The sequence below is a fragment of the Anomalospiza imberbis genome, chromosome 6, assembly GCF_031753505.1.
Source record: "Anomalospiza imberbis isolate Cuckoo-Finch-1a 21T00152 chromosome 6, ASM3175350v1, whole genome shotgun sequence".
NCBI classification, from domain to species: domain Eukaryota; kingdom Metazoa; phylum Chordata; class Aves; order Passeriformes; family Viduidae; genus Anomalospiza; species Anomalospiza imberbis.
Window position 1 is genome coordinate 54151612 of NC_089686.1, and position 19752 is coordinate 54171363.

Genomic DNA, 19752 nt, shown 5'->3' on the forward strand with positions numbered 1-19752 from the left:
AAATGCAGGAAAATACAGGAAAAAAAATACAGAAAAAAATACAGAAACCAAAGAATAAAGCAGAACACATTGATACAACGTACACAAGGACAGCAATGATCAACTCTTCTCATTTCTTTGGCCAACAAGCAGTGACACTTGCAAAGCATTCTTGGTTTTGCACTGGAAATACCTGACTTTATTTGGATACACAGATGTTTGCCACAATACCTGAAATAAGTAAATAAAAAAACCCCAAACAGGCTGGTTCTAGTTTATGTTTTTAACAAAACAAAGCTGCCAAGTAATTGTTGTTGGGAAATCATGAGAGAAATAATAAGAGAGGGCTATAAAAATGATGAGCTAGAACGACAGCTGAGAGGAGGTTCGTAGTTAAGGAACATATGAAACCAAATGGCAATTGTTCTAGGCATTTATTCCAATATCTTAGAAAATAAAAATAAAAAATACTCTTCATTGCATCACCATTTTAAGACAGCAAAACAAATCTTTAACTTATGCCAAAAGAAGATGAGAATTGTTTCCTCTTTTTTTTTGTTTTTGTTTTTGTTTTGTTTTGTTTTGTTGGGTTTTTTTTTCCATTTGCAGCCTTGTTTATTCACAGTACAAACAGAGCCCCCTGGTACAGATTTCAAAGTCACAGATGCACAAAGTCGGACAAGGAGTGCTGATCCCTCCACCCCTCTGCACAGCTGCTCTGCCCCAGAGAAACCCCAGCTCCAAATAAAAATAAAATTCCCAAACCCCCACTTTTCAGTGCCACGTGAAATTGCAGAGCAGCAGCAACAGCACTGAAGCTCAGGGTGTGCATTCCCCCGAACAAAGAACATTCCACACATTTTGGAATTCCACCTTAAGGCAAAAAAAAAAAAAAAAAAAAAAAAAAAAAAAAAAAAAAAAAATCAGGTAATGCAGTTTTCTACCTGTCCCCTTCAAAGTTTCCTGGTATTCCAGATTTCAAGGGTGACCCTTGAAATTCAGTAAATGAACGGAACATTTGGCATAAGGAATGCTTTAACAAAAAAAAAAAAAAAAAAGAAAAAGAAAAAAAAGGAATAAACAGGAAATGCTTTTCCCAACAATAAATCAATAATTTCCCCTTAGTTCTATCTACATTTTGTTAAAGCATTTTATGCGTTTTCAATAACAAATTGCAACTTTTTTTTGGCAACTTATTTTTTTTCTTTTTTAATAAAAATCCAGACAGTGTTCTCTGTTTGCAATCAGAACCACACCCTTAGTGCAATATTATATTTATTTCTTACAGTAATTTTGGTTGCCATACAAGAGTATTAAGGATTGGGGAAAAGTGCAAGTTACAGGAGCTTGATTTTTTTTTTTTAATCAGTCGAAATAAGAGGAATTAAAGCACAAAAATTACAGCAACATAGATAACGTGAACACAAGTTGTTACACAAACTATAGCGAGAAACATATTAGTATCTAGAAAAGAAAAGAAAAATGTAATGGAAAAATTATCAATATTTGTGGCTCATACACATAATCATCGCCAGATCAACTGGGTAATGCTTTCTAAGAACTGAGAGGAAAAGAAAAAAAAATCACTATTTTTCATTAACTTAAGTACCACAAATAATTAACTTCTTTGTGATATGTAAATTCTGTAAATCAACAGTCACATCTAGTCATTTTATAATATATGAATTAAACTTAAAATGTTCTCAGACACCTAGGGCAAGGAGTCTGTGCAGTTATACACAATTTACATCTTGTAAGATTTTGGTATTGTATACACAAATATTACAGAAACTAGGCATGTAAATGCAATTTATTTAAATTACAGTATATAAACAAAAGTTGATCCTAAAACCCAGAATATCATAGATCTCTAATGACTTTGTTTTTCACTATCAGAGTAGCATGAAAGAAATGGGTCTTCTCTCCTCCCCCTGGTGAAAATACTCGGAGGCCACGGCGTTATCTGTTACTATTGCTTTCTTTTTTTTGTTTCAAACCACCCCTCAGAGCTGGAGACTGAACTCGACTTGGCAGAGGTGCATTCTGGTGGTCCAAGTAGGTCCCCTCAGGTCTCCTTACCTTTTTGCTTCATAGGACACAAGGTGAAAAACAAAACTATTCCCTTACACCTCTTTCATCTGCTCGTTGTGTACCTGCTCTTGGAGTACCTGAAGAGATGCACGAGCAGGAGCCACACCTGTGTGAGGAAGGGACGGTCCCAGCTGGGAGTTACTGGGTGTGGCAGCGCTTGCTCAGGGCAAGTTCAATCAACAGGAAGGTTGTGATCCAAAAAAAGCAGCTTTAAAAGTCAACTTCTACGTTTTTTTCTTTTACTACTGTATTTATTTCCTAACGTATTTCTGGCACATGTTATAGAGGTAATAGTAACTGTACCCAAAGAAACAAACAAAAAAAAACTAAAAAAAAAAGAGAGAGCATGGCATCAGTGGTTTATTTACTGAATTCTGTTGTATCACCAAATGGAAGACAAAAGATGGCTAAATTACCTTTTTTTTTTTCTTTTTTCACTTCTTGAAGTGTGTGATGGCCTCAAGTTGCCTGCATCAACCTATCTGAGTGGAACTGCCATTTTCTACACCTCCCATGGAAAAACTCAGCACTCCTCGACAGCAAAATACCTCAGTGCTTTGTTTTTATGACAAGGTTCCTTGGAACTCCCCAAATACAAACAGAGCGCAGTAACAGATGTTAAGTCAAAAGATTTGCTGTTCCATAAAGGGGGCAGGAGGCTTAAATAAGTTGATTTTTAATGAGTTTCCAATGCGTTGGTAACTGTAACCACTTTTGAAGAAATATTCATCCTCCTCTGTAGAAGTTCTAGCAAAGATAGAAAATATAACACAGCTCTGCTGGTTCAGATGCATCCAAATGAGGTTGATTTTAAAAAGGTCAAGACTTTATAATTATTCCACAGAAATAGTAGTAAACCACAAAAAGTTTTTTTCTTTTTTTTTGTTTGTTTTTTTTTTCCTGTTTTTAACTTCCTAGCACTGAAGTGGCACAAAGGCTGCCCAGTAGACCAGCCACTTATTTTCTTAAAATATTGTGCTTATAAACTATCTGTACAACTATTTAAACTTGCAGTAAAGAAAGATATTTAAAATGCTAAACTTTATGTACTCATACTAGGGCTGTTGCAGACCTAATTAGACACTTGTTTGTGAGCAAAAAATAATCACAATAATAAAAAAATTAGAGATAGGCTGGACCATATCAAGGACCATATCAAGGAAAGAAAGTTCAGGTACCTTGCAAAATGTAAGGGAACCTGAAGGTTTGGTAGGGAGGCAGTTTAGCCATCCACACCCAATTTACCCACCTTGAACATCTTGAATATTCTGTCCAGAAAGTCCTACAAAACTCACAGATATTCAGAGGTGTTAATTACAAGGGGGAGTTCAAACATGCAGAGAGAGACTTGTTAACTTGAAAGTTGAAAAAAATAATAATAATTTTATTTCTTTTAAACAAAGCCATGTGAACCAGCCATGGGTGTTTCTCCTCTGCTGACGGAAGTCTCCTGGAAAGTTCTCTCTGCCCCACTCCCAGCCCTGGATTCTGGCAGGATGCTCCCACCTCTCGTGCCAAGGAATGGGCTGGGGACCAGTGCCCGGCCCTCTGTCCTTGTCCAGAGCCAGTTCCTGCCAGCAGTGATAAAATGAGAGCCTGGATCCCTCCCCAGCTTTCCTGGGTCTCGGAACACACACACCCCGAGACACTCGACAGCTCTTTCCATCTTGGCATCACTTCTCTCCCTCCTCTCAAGGATCTGAAGCATTTCCATCCTAACAGGCTGAAATCCCTCTCTCACTTCAGATCCTGGCACACTTCCCACTGACTTCAATGGGAACATTCATCTCTCTTCTTCTTCGTTCTCAGCCTGCTGTTCAAAATACCCAGGCACTTACCACTCACTGAATTAAGCAGCACCTCCCAGGGCTCAGCCTCTCTCAGTGTCTCACTGTCAAGTCTCAAAGCTGTGCCCGCACACCAAAGTTTGTCCTGGCTCGTGGAGTTCACATTTTGACTCAGCAGCAGCTGAGCTGGTTGAGAACTGGGCGGTCTCAGGTTCAAACTAGCTTCACTTTGCTGTACCTCTAAGTGTGGTCCCTTCTCAGCCTTTACTCAACATCTGCAACATCCTACAGGCCACGTCAATGGAGCGTGCACTGAACTTGTTCTGCCACCTTGGAAGAGTGCTAAATACCACTGCAGAAATAAAGAAATACCAGGTAAAACAGAGCAAGGTTACCATTGGACTGACCCCAGCAGAACAACCAGCTTCACTGCCAACAGATCAGGGAGCTATGACAGTAAAAAAAGAGGAATATAAACTCCTGTGCCTGCCTCAATATCCCTGCTACTGATAAAACTGGATTTGAGTGGTAATGGAGCAACCTGTCCTCTTAAAATGAACCAAGGGCTGGGGAAGGAAGCCTGCTTGGAGACTGAATGTCAAGAAGAGAATAAAATAAAATGCAATTCTTTCTTTTTTTTTTCTTTTGTCAATAAAAGAAACCCTGAAATGTTTGCAATTTTAAAAGAAAATCATCACGCAATGGTCCCGGCCAAGGGCAGCATCAAGAGTTTTAAAGTTAACAATTGTCTCTCTCTCACATCTCCCCACAGCTTTGAAATAAAATGGCCCCACTTCTTTAGCATCTTTAGGTTTGTGTTTGGGCATGTAGCAGACAGTCTGCATCACCTGAGTACCAGGAATTAATCTGTTTTCCCCCTCCCCCCCCAATTTTGCTGGCACTCACAGACAGACAAGGCATTTGGGGTATGTCAGTACCAGCCCATCTCTAGTTATCAACAGAAGTTTGTGAGGCAAAATAGCTATTCTTATCTGTCCAGCAGCTGCTTCAAAGCTCTTTCTATGTTCATTCTGTGCCCAACTCTAGTCACTCCAAGGTCTATCAGATCTTCTTTCTGTAGATTTGGTAAATGTGTGCCATCTATTTCATTGTCCATAAATGTTTCTTTATGTTCACCTAAGTTTAGACTTTCCAACCAATCTGCCACATCTGGTTTAGTCCACAGGTGGACAGGCTTAGTTGTAAAAGGCTTATTTGAGATTGGCTGTTGTAATATTGAGGGAGAAGGAGACCTGCTGCGCCCTGTGGTCAAGCCAAATAAGTCCCCAGAAGGGGGCTGGCTGGGTAGGCTAAATACATCAGACAGAGTTGGAGAAGGAGATGAAGCTGAAGCAGAAGCAGTCAGAGGAGCAGGCAGGATGTCTTTATTAATCTCTGTTGGTGAAACCACAGGGCTGGGAGCATGCCTTGCTCCTGAGGTCCTGCTGTCATAGTCTGGGGACCTGCTCTGCAGTGTGATCGGCTGGCTGGCTCCGGGTCGGACAGTGAAAGTGATTGTTGTACTTCGTGTACCTGAGACAGTACTCATGACTTCCGTGCTCCTGCAAGTGCAAACAGACAGGCACAGTTAGAGCTGTTGGCCACCAGCATGGCCCCATCAGCACGTGGTAATTACAGCATGGGAATGCTTGGGTAGTTTCACATTTTAACTAAAAGTACAAAAATTATATCATCGACTCTTTCCCAGAAAACCAGCACCAGTGGTAAGACATAGTTAAAGACGTAACATTTGCTTATGAGCAGTCCAGGAAAAAACACCTTCCAGAGCACATTCTTTCCCTTTTTAATACCTGTTCCCAAATTAACTCCTGGTTAAATGAGAAGTGCTGAGTGGAACAAGCACATGAGCACTTTATACTCTCAGCGAAGCTCGACCAGGAGTTGACCTTCCCTTTGCCACATGGAGGGTTGGAATCCTTCAGTTCTGGCTTTACACATAACTAATAATAGTAGCTGTGGAAAGTTCTGGAGCACTGGATTTTGGATCTTTGGGCTTTACTCAGTGAATTTTACAGAGTGTTTGTAATACTGTTTGTTTGTAGAACAAGCTGCTCTTATTTCCCTTTCTATCCATGCTTTAAACATAAAACAGTCCTTCTAAGGTGCCTAAAACATCTCAGTGTCTATTTCCTTCCACAGAGAAATTATAGTCCGGCAGTTTCACCACAAAATTAAGAAGACAAAATTCTTCTTCCTGTACATGACTGGAGGTGATGTAGCTGGGATCAAGTTCTGCCTAAAGAAAATGAGTTTCTGATTATGAATGAAGCAGGCATGAACCTCGCTGAGAGGCTCGCTCTGATGTCCAGCCTGACAGGGTGGGTGAAGGAACACGACCCTCTGCTTCTGCCTGCTGGCTACAGAAGCATATTTAGAAGGTTTGGGTCTGTTCATGTCATCAAAGGCTTGACCTCACAGCCCTCACTCCCATGGGAAGAGCCTGCCGGTCAGTGTGCACTTCAGGATGCTCCACAGAGCCCTTGGATGCCTGGAGCACCAGCGTTCTTCACTTCAGAAATAACCTGCCAACTGGGAAAACCTTCAGACAACTAATTTAAAGCACTTGCAGACCAAAGGAAGGGTTTATTTATCCTGGGAGCAATGCCACGGAGTCCAGAGGATGATGTGGCTGGTGCTGTACTGGGACTTCCAGCGCAGACCCTGACAAAAGCCCTCTGTTTCTGAGTTCTGTTTTTGAGTGCCATGCTGTCCCCAGGCCTGGCCTGTCCTGTCGTGCCTGGGCAGAACTGAGGATGGCTTGGGTGCATGATGTCAGATGGAAATGCTTCCATTGATCCAGCACAGCATTAATTCTGCACTGCTGTGCAGAAAAGAACTCAAGGAGATGAAGGAAAAGCAGGGTAATGGCAACATGAGGCAGCGCTAACAGGTTATTCATCCCTTTCTCTCCCCCTGCAGTCAGTGATTCCCTGGCTGGCTGCTGCCTGTGGAGAGCCCTGAGAGTGTTCCCTGAATCACCCCTGGGGCTTCAGCACTTCACACCAACCCAGAGCCCAGGGAGGTGCAGCTCTGCCACACTGACATCAGGCAGGTCCCCTTCAAATACAGCTCCCTGTCACGAGAAGAGCACTGAGAATCACTTTTGGGAGAACTCACGTTTAATTCACACCAACATTCCCACTGATTTCCCATAGGCTGCTCCATGGATTTCAATGGGAATAGGGGGATCTCTTTGGAAGATTGGTACTTCACTTAAAACCCAGTAGGAACAATGCTTCCAGCACTTACAGCTTTGTAATTTAACACAGAAAGAAAACACTTGGCAAGGTTCTGAGTGTTTCCTGTGATGTTTTTGGCACCTAATGGCTCTCATTGTATTCCAAGGCTGGAGCTAAGCATTCTTACAAATAAAAAGTCTGTGGCAAGAGACCATTAAATTCTACTAACCAAGGGGAGCAAGTTATTTCCACCTCCTTTACCTCAGCACTACGAGTCTCACACTCATTACTAAGGCATGATATAATTTAAAACCAACAAAAAGCCTGCTTTGAAAAAGGTTGGGGTAGTGCTATCCTAGTGATGGCAAGAATGAGCTTTGTATAAATAGGGAAATGAATCTCTGATCTTTACCTGCAATCACCCTTCTACTTAACTTTCCTGTCTTGCAAATACTAGAAATTAGGGTTTTGTATTTGCACCCATTGTGGCAAGATCAAATGGATGATGAAAATACACCTCCTCTTATTCCAGGTGATGAAAGATAATTTCCACTGCTTGACTGACAGCTCCGGGCTCAGTGCTTTGCAACTCACTTTTGCTGCTTCTCCCCCAGACTGCTCCTCTTAAAGACTCCCTGCCCAGCCTTGTTCTGGAAATTACTGTCACTCTTCCTTTAAATAAAGGATGTTAAGACAGAAGAAACAAACCCCCCAAAAGTAAACTCTGTGCTCTCATTTGAAGTATTCCTTGGCTGGTGCTCCCTAACTTTCTCAGCCCCATGGGCAGGAATACCCAGGGTGAGCAAAGCATCCCAGGCATCCTGGTCCTTTGCTCCCTGTCACCTGGATCAAAACATTGGCTTCACACAGCTGCAAGCAGCAGCAGGAGAACTGAGAGCATCTTGCTTTTTCCAAGCCAGAGGTTCAGGGCTGATGATTATTAAAACAAAACTCTGACAGTGATAAGATTTATTTAGCTGATTGCAGAGGTTTCAACACCAACACAGTTCATAGCCATGTGAGTGCTCAGCTCTCATGGCATGGGCACAGCCTGGTGAAGCTCAGGGAAGTCTGCTGATGCACTGCCAGCCTTTCAGTTCCATGCCTTTCACTCCAAGATTATTTTCCCATATTCTTTTCCCCCTTTTCCACCTGCCATATCAGCTCCATTCCTTCGTGCTGCACTGTAATTGTAATCCAAGGGAAAAAAACCCCAAGGATATTTATGTAACTTCTATGCATCCTAAATTACAATTTATGACATCTCCCACACGATCTGGGGTGCAGACACAGCCTTGAAACCATCATCTGTCTTGCATTTTATGGTTGGTTGGTACCCTGGTCAATAAGGAGCGAGCACATTCCAGCTGGAGAGCAGGCACTCTTTGTTGTGTTACGGGTTTTTAATCAGAGCAATTTTTTATGCCTTATTTGATCATCTGTTATCCTAAATATGTTAAATCCATATTAAACCTGCCACACCCCAAACTTCATTTTAAAAAAAGGTGAAAAAAGTCCGATAACTATTTTAAATAAAATTTGCTCTATTAGAATCAGCATATGGTGGTAATTTGTAAACATTTGCTGCTGTGAGCCTGCACTGATTGCAATGCCCATTATGTTGCTTCATATTAAAATCAAAATATATAACCTATACGTCACAACCATGTGGCCTCCAAGTATAAAAGCAATCAGCACAGCTTGTAGGCAAAAAATTATTTTAAATTTTAAATTATATTTGCAAGATTCAAATTTACTGTTAACTTAATATCAGAGGCAAATCAGTGCAGCAGCTCATGGAAAAATAAAAAATCCACATTATTCTCAGCTCCTGGGAGCTGTTTTACCCCAGAACTTTCCAGATGACTTGCTGGTTCTGACACAGCTTTTCCATTCTATCAAAGGAAAACACCTTAAAAATCAAGAGGAGTAATAAGTGAAGTCCCTGTATAGGGGTACTGTGAGAAATTAAATTCTTACAGATCTTGGAGGCCACACAAACCCCAAACTTTGCCTTCACCTCTTAATTTTTTTACTTTGTTACAGTCAGAGGCAAATTGCACAGCAGGAAAGTAAGCCAAGAATTGTCTGTTTTGGGGGCAGGTGAAGAACAAGGGCTGACGTGACGACTGGCAGGATGCAGAGCTCCCCACAAGGGCGTTATTTTGGGGAGAAGAATGGAGAGCTGCTCGGTGTCTGCTGCCAGTGAGGAGCAGTCGGGAAGGTCTGTGGGAGTCTGTCTGTGCAGGAGCAGGCGTTTCCATGTGAAATGTCTGGAAGGCAGCGGGAAGGGGATGGTGCTGAGCCAGGAGGCAGCATCAGCCCTCTCTGCTTGGAAAACTGCAAGGGAAAGGGAAGCTGGAAGGAGAACGGGGGGAATTTCATAGCTTTCGAGGACAAGACGACCACACAGGCTAGTTTGTCTTTACTTTTAGCCTCACATAGGTGTGTAAAACAGTATCAATCATCCCTCCCACACCCTCCACCTCCCAAAATCTGGCAGAATCTGGCCATATCTGAAAAGTCCTGCCCCTTGTTTAGGTGCTCAGACACATTCAGGAATCTGGTATTATGTGCTCATGTTACCAACACATTTTCTGAGTACTCCTCTGATGAATGTGGCTTTTATTTCACCTTGAGATGGCATCCTAGGTCCCATTTTAGGATGGCTACCATTTCTGGATTAAGATTATCTAATCCACACTGCACTGTGAGAAACACAGTCACCACTAAAGTCACTGGAATGCAATAACAATGGGTGAGCATTAAAAAGCAGCAGAATGTACAACATAGAACAGTCCATGCTTTATGGTTGGCACTTACTTCATGGCACTTCAGCATGGCCCTCCTCTGACAACAGCAGTCATGACAGCAAATAAAAATGACAAAATGAAATGACTGAAACACTGCAGAAATCACTGACAAAGCAAGCAGTCCTGTGAAATCAGCTGGCAAGCAGTTAACAATGTGAAATGAGTCTAATGAGAGCAGCAAGTGAAAAATCAAGGCACTTATTTCACCCACTGCCAAACCCAGACATCCTTTACCATAAACCAAACGTAGGATCGCTCCCTATAAAGGACTCACTACTAAGTTCTGTTCTGCCTTACCTGCTTGTGGAAAAATGAAAGGAACTTCTCCAAATACTCATGAAAAAAACTAATTTATTGATGGCCAAAATCACTGGCCAGTTTCACTTTTAAAACTTGTTATTCCAGCACAGTGCAGGTTATTCTTCCTAGAGGATTCAATTCCACAGCATCCTCCATAACTCCCACATTTGTCATGAGTATTTCCCATCACCAGCAAACACAGCTGGACAAACACAGAAAAACTGGAAGTGTTTCTCCCTCTGGCCAAGCCGTGGATTATTTTGGTGTGCTGCTGGTGGACAGCAGCAGGAGCTGCTGTTCATTACTCCTTATCAGTGCTCCAGAGGCCTGAGGGAGGGAGGATGCTGTGTTCCCTGGGGGCTGAGCTGTCTGTCCCTGGCAGCCCCTGGGTTTTTCCTGCCTCAGCCACACTGCCTTTAGCCCCTGGATCTCGGGGGCTGGCTCCTGATGGTCGTGTTGCTACAGGACTGCTGGGTCACAGACAGAACAAACACTCCTCCTCTCTCCCAGGGAAAGTCCTGATCTGCTCTTCTCCCTGCTCTTTCATCAGCTCCCTATAAAAGCCAGGGGTCTCTCAAGTGGATTTATAACACTGCTGTATTTATTGTGGTTGACACGTCCCATCCTCCTCACCTGCAGGAAGACATGGATAAATCAGATTAAAACCTCTGTCACCACAACTGATGGCCATAATTCCTCAAAGTAAATGGTGGCCAAAACTGGGAGTGGGATCTGGAGCTCTCTTCCTGAACCTTGTGATCAAACCCTTTAATTACACTTCAATTAGTACAAAGTAAGCAAGGGTATCCTCTCACTTCCTCTTTTCCCTTCTCCTGCTGGGCTCATTTTTCCTATCCCACGGGCTGGCCACTGCCACTGAGGATGGAGGAGCAGATGGTTTCCAGCCAAGCATTTCCATGCTCGATTTAAAAATCTTAAATCTCAGTGTCTCCATAAGAACCATGGGAAAACTATAAATACACCATGGAAAATGATTGCTAAACCAAGGTGCAGATAATAAAAGCAAGTTTAGGGTGGATTCAAAGTAAGAATTGAGAAATGCTGTTCAGGACCATAGAATGATCTCTTTCTCATCCCCATCTATTAAAAAAACACAAAGAAGGTGATTTTATGGATTACTGCAGCCAGTCATTACCCAACTATCTGTAATTTAATTCACCCCTGTGCCACCCTAACAGGGCAATTGCCTTGAGTGAACCCCAGTTTTACATCTACTGGCTGTGCAAAGAGAATTCCCAGTGGGATTTAGGATTCCAATCTGGCCTATAATTTCATGTATGGCCCCATAAGCAGATACATATTTTTAATTTCATCAGGCTGCCTGTGCTGTGAACACCGCCCAAGCGAGCCTGTGAACACTGCTCCTATTTATAACTCTTCCCAGTCCCTCTCCTTGGCTGAAGGATAGGAACAGGCTAATTTATTATCACTGCTCTGTTCGCAGACCTAACAAGATGTTCTTTAATTTAGCAGAATCCCTGCTTTTTGTGAGCCAAAATTCCTGGGTCCCTCTCTAATGCTACCTCACAGGGAAGGGCTGCAAGATCAACAATTGGTTGTCATAAGCTTTAGAGCATTAGGGGAAAAAATACCAAGGAACTCCAGAAATTTTACATTTGAAATTTAAACATTAGCTTTTACACTTGAAATTTTCACAAGACGGTACTCCTTGGTCATATTTGTCAGTTTTGTAAAACAATTGTGTCAGTCGTGCAGTTGGGCTAGAAAGGCTGCAATTTATTTAACTTTTAGAGAGATAAAGTGGGAGTAAAAGCAGTGAAAAAAAAATACCACAGGGCTTCTGATTCCACAAGTGAACGTCTCCATTTCCATCTCTCTGCCTTACCCTGGTTGAGATGAAAAGACTCTGTCTGCAGCACCTTTTCAAACACACTTCCAGCATCTGTAGATTGCTGGCTCTCTTCTGCTGTCTCCTGGATTATTATTTGCTAAAAAAAGAAATCCTTAGCAACCTTTCCTGGTGGTTTTAAGCAGCTTCAATCCAGCTCATAATTAAGAAGTAATCACATCAGTTTGGAAAATGGCAGGAAACAAAACCCAGCCCTCTTGTGTCCTGTTGCCACCGGGAACGCTGTGGAGGTGTCACTTTCTCCCACAGTCAAATAACAGCCAAGAGTTTTGGTGCTCTTTGCCACTGCCAACTTATCCCATTTATGCCCTCACAGTTCTTTTGGCTCTGGTACATCCCAGGATCCTCTCTCCAGCTTGCAAAGATGAGTGTTTGTTTCTACTTTTCAGGGAAGAAGCAGGATTTCAGCCCCACTGAAATAATACTTTGAGTGGAGTGCCCCCTCGCCAGTTGAGCCCCTGTATTCCATAATGAAGATGTAGTAATTTGCCAGAGCGGAGTTCAAAAAATTTAAAAACCTCAAGGACAGAAAAAAAAGCAACATAAATTTGTAACACTAAGTCAGCTCTTCCTCTAAAAGGTAACATATGGGGCTACTTCTGCTTACATAACAGTTTTCCCCACCCTTTATACCTTTAAAAATGTATTTTCACAGAAAAAGTATTTCTATTTACTTCTACTTTTCATTTTGCTCTCAGTAATGAGAGTACTTTTACATATTTTCAGTGCATTTTAGTCGGTAGCCTTGGTTATTTTTTAATAAAATAGGGATGCTAAAGATCTCCCCTGTAACCTGGAACTACCTTTTAGTTTAAAAATAAAAGCTGATAAATAATGTTATACACATGAAGCTACAGACAACATGTTCCTGGGGCTTAACATGATCAACATCTAGCAAAAATAATGTGGGTTTTTTCATGTATGGAGGCTTTTCCTGCAGACCCAACTGAAATTTCTGCTCCCTTTAGTCAAGTGCCACTGAGAGGAATTTCAGAATTTCTGTGTTTTATTCCCATTTCTCAATTCTAAAAATTGAATTCCCTCACCGTCACCAGTTTGATGGCTTCCATCCTGCAGGAAATAATATGTAACTGTGTGATGCCAAGGCTGTGGATCACACTGTTTTCTGAATGAGCAATCTTTGCAATCAGCAGAGACACCCTTCCCTTAAAAACAAATTATCTTCATGCTTGCAAAGTACACCAGCTTTCCAAAGGCTGAGTTATTCATTAACCACCAGAATAATTCTAATAAAATTGACTTAGGTGGCACCTTTTTTTTAAAGAAAATTAAGCTAGCATGGTATTTTTGCAAGAAGAAATACCTCAGTCTCCTAATGAAACATACAAAATTAGCTTTCCTTTTTTAATAATTGTGGATTTCATGATATTATGTCCATATTCCATACAGATGTGGTTTAGTAATAAAATGGACAGTGTAAAGTGATTTTAATGAGCAGTTCTCTGAAATACTTTATGATTAAGTAGATTAAGAGAGGTCTCAGCATGAATCAAGTGAGACCACACAGTGAATGCAAAGCAACCCTTGGCAAAAACACTTTTTACTTGTTTGAAGCCAAAATACCTCATGGGACTGAAGAAAAATTAAATTATCACCCCATATTAAAAGGAAAGAAACAAAAGACAAAAAAAAATTAAAGAGATAAAAAAATTAAAGCAAAATCTAAGAAATTCACATCAAAACAACAGAAAGGTATGTGCAAACCTTGAAGTTGAAGGCTGAGAAAGCTCCTGTCCTATCATGTAGGCAACACAAATGTTGACAGTGTAAGAAATTCTTGTTTGACACACATTATTCGTTAAGCAAATACAGAGTACACTCTTCTTTTATCTATGTGATTTACAGGACAAGTTAGCAAAGGGATGGCAAAAAAAAAGATCGAGCTTTTATAGAAAATGATTTGGTTAATTACTTTTACCTTGTACTGAGACTCGCAGTTTTCGTTCCAGTCGGCGACTCCAATCCCTCCCCTGGCTTTGAGGATTTCTCTCTGTTCATTTGCTGGAGTATTGAGTTCAATTCACTAATGACATTAGCCTTGGGGCCTGAGAGAATCGGGCTTTTCACCTCTGGCACGTCCCCCCATAGCTTGGATGTCCTTTGGGGGACCACTTTCGCCAGGTTGGGCGGGGCACTGATGGGAGGTGGGGGCGGAGCGGGAGGAGGGATCACAAAGCTGTCTACAGTTTCCTCGATCAGCGCATCCTTGTAAAGTGCATTGCTTTTGTTGATTATGGGCTTCATTTTTGGCTTAGGAGGTACTGGGGGTTTGTCCACCAGAAATGTTTGCCCATCTGCATAGACTGTACAAGTATCCACGTTCTCCCCCCCTTCCGAGGATAAGGTAGAGATGCTGGACACCGTTGAGATAGTGCTGGTTGTCTCTAGGTGATGGTCACTGCTGCTCCGACTGTCGACCTCCTCGATCCCAGAGTCGGTGACGTTGTCGAAGCTGTCGGGGGGTGGCAGGAAGGAGGCAGGCAAACAGTTTGAGAGACCCGCTTGCTTTTTGCTGTCCAAGGAGTTTGCTGGCTGGCTGGGTGAAGGGGTGCCGTTCTTCCTCTGTGCCATCAGGTCTGTCAGCGCCGAGCCGGGCGCCGCACGGTCGTCGGGGATGTCAAAGCTGTTGGCAAACTCCAAGGGAGGGGGCAGCGGCTCAGTGAACAGGAACTCCTCGTCAATGTCCACTGAGGCCAGGGGCGGTGGGGGGATGCGGAAAGGCAGGATGACGGGGTCGTCCACAGAGCTGGCGGCCACAATGGTTTTGCAGGGAGAAGCCGGGGGCTCGGGCGCGGCAGGGACGCTCAGCTCGCTCTCCGCTTCCTCGCTGCCCTCCGGCCTCTCCGGCGGGGAGTTTTCAGGGCTCGGCTCCATCTCAGCTCCCTTTTCCTCCTCATCCTCGGGCATATCATCTGTCTTTGCTGTATCCACCGTGTGCACCATCAACAAGCCAGCTGATTTTTGCTGTGAGGTATCCACGATGTTTATCAACATGTTCTTCTTCTCCTCAGCTTTCTTTTCTTTCCCTGCATCCATCTCGTACTTGTTCTCAGTCTCCTGCCGTCTCAACAGGCCGCGGGTATTTTGCCTGGTGACAGTGGCAGTAACAGGAAAAGTCGTTTCCATGTTGGGTCTCAGCTTGGTGTCGATGTAAAGCGGTTTGTTAAGGTCAGTTTTGACTGCGTCCCCTTTGCCTGGAATCTGCTGTGTCTGCTCTTTCATGGCTCTGTCCCTGGCAGAGAGTGCAAGGGCAAGTGGAGAGTTTGGATCCAACAGCTTCCCTGTGACCGGGTGGACGTAGCTATCCGAGCTGGGAGCACTTATGGGCTTGGCTGCCGCCATACTGTTGTCAGTGCCTTTCGTTTTGGATGGAGCATTCAATGTCCTTGGGTCACTCTGGTTGCTGGGCTCACTGCTGTTAAAAAGGTTTTCGGGCTCCCTGGGGGCAGGGATCGGAGATGGTGACATGAGCTGTCTGAAACCATCCTCACTGCTGAACATGGCCTCCTCGGTGAACTTGGACTGCCTCATCCGCGGTGTTGGTGGGGTTAATCCAACGTCCTCGTCTCCCAGGTCTGTGGAGAGGAAGGCTGGGGAATTGCGCCTTGCCTCCAGCCTCTTTTCCCTGTCCCTCACGGCCCCTGCGATGGCTGCTGCGAACGGACTGCTGACTCCCAAGCTGTCATCAGGTCGGAGCTGTCCGGGCTGCTCCGAAGACTGAGGATCGATCTCCATGCTGCTCCCTTGGCTGCTTTTCCCGCTGCTGCTGGTGGATGGCTCTTTGACGATGATGGTTGGGATTGGAATAGAGCAGGTCTTTTCTGGACTGTCCTCCACGTTGGATTGTTTCACCAGCATCCCCTTCCTCCTGGCTGGCTTGGCTGGCACGTAAACGGCTTTGCTGGCAATCTTCCCAACCTCGGAATAGGGGTTTTCAGGCATCTGGCCCCTCTTGCTCCTGAAATTGGCCTGAGCTGCGGCACTCCGGTTGTACAGGTCTTCTGAGTCCAGGGAGTATCGGTCCAGCTCCCGCCGGTAATAGATCCCTTTGTCCCTTATCATGGTACCCACGCTCTCGGGCCTAACCAAAGAGATTTTTGCACCTGAATTCTGGTTAAATGGAGGTTTGATCGTTCCGTAGCTCCGGGATGTCAGGGATTTAGGGGAGTTGTACAGAGAGGGGGAAGGTGGTGGTGGTGAGGGAGGTAAGGACTGTGGTGGCGGTGGGATATCTTCAGAGGTGTCAGGCATTGAAAGACTCCTGGTAAACTTCAGCATAGGAGGGGCCAGAAACTGCCGCTCTTCCTCTGTTATTCCTGAAAAATCAGAGAGTGCTTTTAAAACACTGCCACATCCACCGGGATCCCTCACTCTGTAGTATTTCTCCATCCAACCCAAAATTCCAGGGTGCATTCCCTGGGGCATGAGGAGTAGGCAAAATTCCAAAAGAGGCCTTTAGGTTGATTCCCACCATAATCATTCTTTCCTGTTGGATGTCCCAGGTGCCAGGATTGAAAAGGATGCTATGGAATTTTAATTAAACTGATGTGTAGGCAAATGTTTGGGGTTTTTGTATTATCAAGGTGGCTGTAGAAAAGCAAATTTTCTTTGAAAACTATTGAACAGGGAAGATATTCTGTGCAGAGGAGCCGCTTCTGCCTTGCTCCAGCATTCTACAAATACATATAATAAAACAACTCAGAAACCTAATGAATTTTTAAGATGCAATTGCAATTTAGCAAAGGGATTGTGAAGATCCTGTTGGGAAAAAAAGCCCATAATGTTGCATTTCAAAAGATGACATTATATCATTACAAATATGGCTTTTAACATAAATAAACTGGGTAATACTGGGATAGTTTGGATGCTAATTTTACATCAGCATAATGCATTTCTAAATTGATAAAAGTCACTGCTAAGATTACTAACAAGAACAAAGAAAGCCCTAATTTGGTCTGCTCTTTGTTTCTTTGTTGTAAAAACATCTATTGCCATCATGTGAAATGAAAGAAAAAGGTGAATTTTAGTCCATTTGATCAACACGATTTCTTTGTAAACTACACAGCATTACAGTGCTTTTGCCTCAATAACAAGGAAAAAAAGGATCATATTTTGCCCTAATGTTTTGCAAAAGGCTTGTACTGATTTTTTTTGGGTCCTTGTTAGAGGGAACATTCTAAAGAAAATAACAAAATTATAATTCCATACTTGCCAAATGTGGAAATCACATCACCTTACACACAAACTTCTTTTCTCATGAGCTTTGTATAAAGATTAAACAGCCACTCACAGGGGGAAAGATGTTGGAGAAACACGCTTTAGGGAAGAAACAAAGTTACTAAAAGTATGCTATTAATGAACAATACCATACAAGAGAGGCATTTTACCTATAGATTTTTGTCTTCTCATTGTGCCCCGAGGTATACCCAGAAAAGGACCTTGAGGGCTCCCTGGGACAGTGGGCGTCATCACAGCAATACCCTGTCTCTCATACATGGACTACAAAAGAGCAAACAGAAACCCCAACAGCATTAAAGCATGAAAGTCTCTCCCATGTGGAAATAATGCCTCATCCATTACCCCTTTCACTGAGAGTTCTTATGGAAAACAATAAATCTGGGGTTATTTCTGGGGAGGAGGGAAGAAAAGGAGGGAGAAAGGGAAGGCTGGGCTTTGTTTAGACACTCATGAAAGGACAGCAGCTGTAAGAGGAGTGAGTTGATATTATTTACTAGGCAACAGCTTAAGGTGGGTAATGGAAAAGTATGCCCAAAATGCAATAAAACCAGTTATTTTTTTTACCTGCAAAGTTTTGTAAGATTAAATTCTGCACTTGAATGATACAATTTCAGAGTTGTGGCATTTAATTTTTAATACGTGCTATAGTATTAATGTCAATTCTTCCCTTACAAAGCATTGGGCATTATTTAATCAAGGAATTAGATACATTAGTAGGAATAAAGCAGTGCTTTGTGGCTCCCACTCACATTCATATCTGTAGCTGAGGGAAAACATCTACTAGAAGGCCGCTGTTTTATAGTTGCCACTCTGGAGTCCACAGTTGCATTGTCTGCAATTCTTGATGGCTTGGAAACTGGCACTATTTCATCCACCTTATCTGTAATATAAAAGCATTCAGTAAAATAAATATCACTTGTCCAAAGAAATGGAAAAGTTAAGTATTGCAAGGTCAAAGGAAGAGATTTACTTTTCAAAAAAATGCAAAGAAAAAATTTTTTTGGCATTTTAACAAGGCAACGCTTGAGCATCATAAGTCGTGCAAGCCGAGCACTTTTTATTGCTGCTACATAACATGCATGCTTTAGTTTTAAGCCTGCATGCATTTAATGTTTACTTAGTGTGACTCGAAAAACAATCCTCTTCTTCAAACCTTCAAAATGTGAAGGGAGAATATCTATATAGAAATGGAAAGAAGACCTTTAGAAATAGTGAATCCGTAGAGCACTGTTTCAAATAGAGATAAGCAGACTGTACTTAGTCATCAGAATTTCAGTGATATTTTGGACAATAACAAGTACTCCAGAAGTGCTCTTTCATGCCTATGCTCCTTAAATAATAACATCCTGATTTTTTCACACTCTTGGACTTGTAGGCTAGCACTGCTAACTGCATCTTTTGTTTAAATGAAACTTTTTTATGCATTTGTGGTTTTTTTTTTTTTTTTTTTTTTTTAATTTCTTCTAATATCTGGGCAGTTTGGGAATGCATTTAGTCATGGTCAGAAGAAGACCAAAAATAGGCAACGTCCAAATCTGAATGAGAACTTCAACATTTGGATTTGGGACTCTGATCTACTGCATGATGTGATGGTAAAATACAGGGACAAGTTTAATCGGGATATTCCAAAGCTGAGTGCTGGTGTTAGCTCCATCTCCAACTTTGGTCACAAACAAAGTTCATCAGCATTAAATACAAAATGCTACTCCCTCACATAGAAGACCTTGAAGTACAGTATAATCCACTAATTATTGCCTGACAGCTCCTTTTTTTTGCCCCTTCTACTGCTATGAAACCAAGGCACAGAGAAATTAAATCACTAGCCCAAGTCACTAGGAGAGTTTGAGTTTGGAATCTCTACTAGAATCCAAACTGGAATCGCACCAACAGCTTTCCTTACTACGCCTTCCATTGCATTTGCTTGCCTGTATCACGTTAATTTAGTGTCTTTTCCTTTGAAGTTTCACCAAAACTAGGATTAGTTTCATAGCCTGTGGCATTTCTGTGACTGGAACACCTCAGCCCGGCTCCTAGGCTTCCACAACATGAGTCAGACAATGCTACTTTTCAGCAATTAGCTCCATCTCCCAAATGATTGATTATTTGTCAAACAAGGATAGTTACTTCATTAGGATACTGCAGACTTGAAAAATCCCCAGGTTTTTGGTAATCTAGAGCTGGTGTTACTACCCCAAGTATTTTATTTAGGGATTTAAATTTTACCTCTCGCTGGAGAGCAGCGCACTCAGAGCCCTGGATATTGATATGGATGGGAATAAAGCAGGAAGAAAAGAGCTTTTGATCCTTCTAAACAGTAGATCTGGCTGATGCAAGGATGATATTTTAAACAGGAGAAGAAGAGAGGGAAGAACTTTCAGCCTTTGGGTTAGGAAGAAGGTTGTCCTAGAAGTGGATATTTCAGTGTCACAGAG

General features: G+C 42.5%; 1 protein-coding gene across 7 annotated transcripts in view; it reads right to left on the reverse strand.

Annotated features, from left to right (window-relative positions):
• Positions 1–2299: 2299 nt before the first annotated feature.
• SHANK2 (SH3 and multiple ankyrin repeat domains 2) overlaps positions 2300–19752 on the reverse strand; it is a 266084-nt gene continuing 248631 nt past the window's right edge. For 5 of the 7 annotated variants that reach the window (XM_068194245.1, XM_068194249.1, XM_068194250.1 and 2 more), the window contains 5 exons: positions 18438–18497; positions 18070–18200; positions 17470–17581; positions 14001–16398; positions 2300–5419 (listed from right to left, as the gene is read on the reverse strand). In XM_068194245.1, coding sequence (XP_068050346.1) covers positions 4846–5419; positions 14001–16398; positions 17470–17581; positions 18070–18200; positions 18438–18497 — 3275 coding nt within the window. In that variant the 3' untranslated portion in view covers positions 2300–4845. The remainder of the gene's footprint in view (positions 5420–14000; positions 16399–17469; positions 17582–18069; positions 18201–18437; positions 18498–19752) is intronic. The other 2 variants (XM_068194246.1, XM_068194251.1) reach the window with 1 other exon arrangement.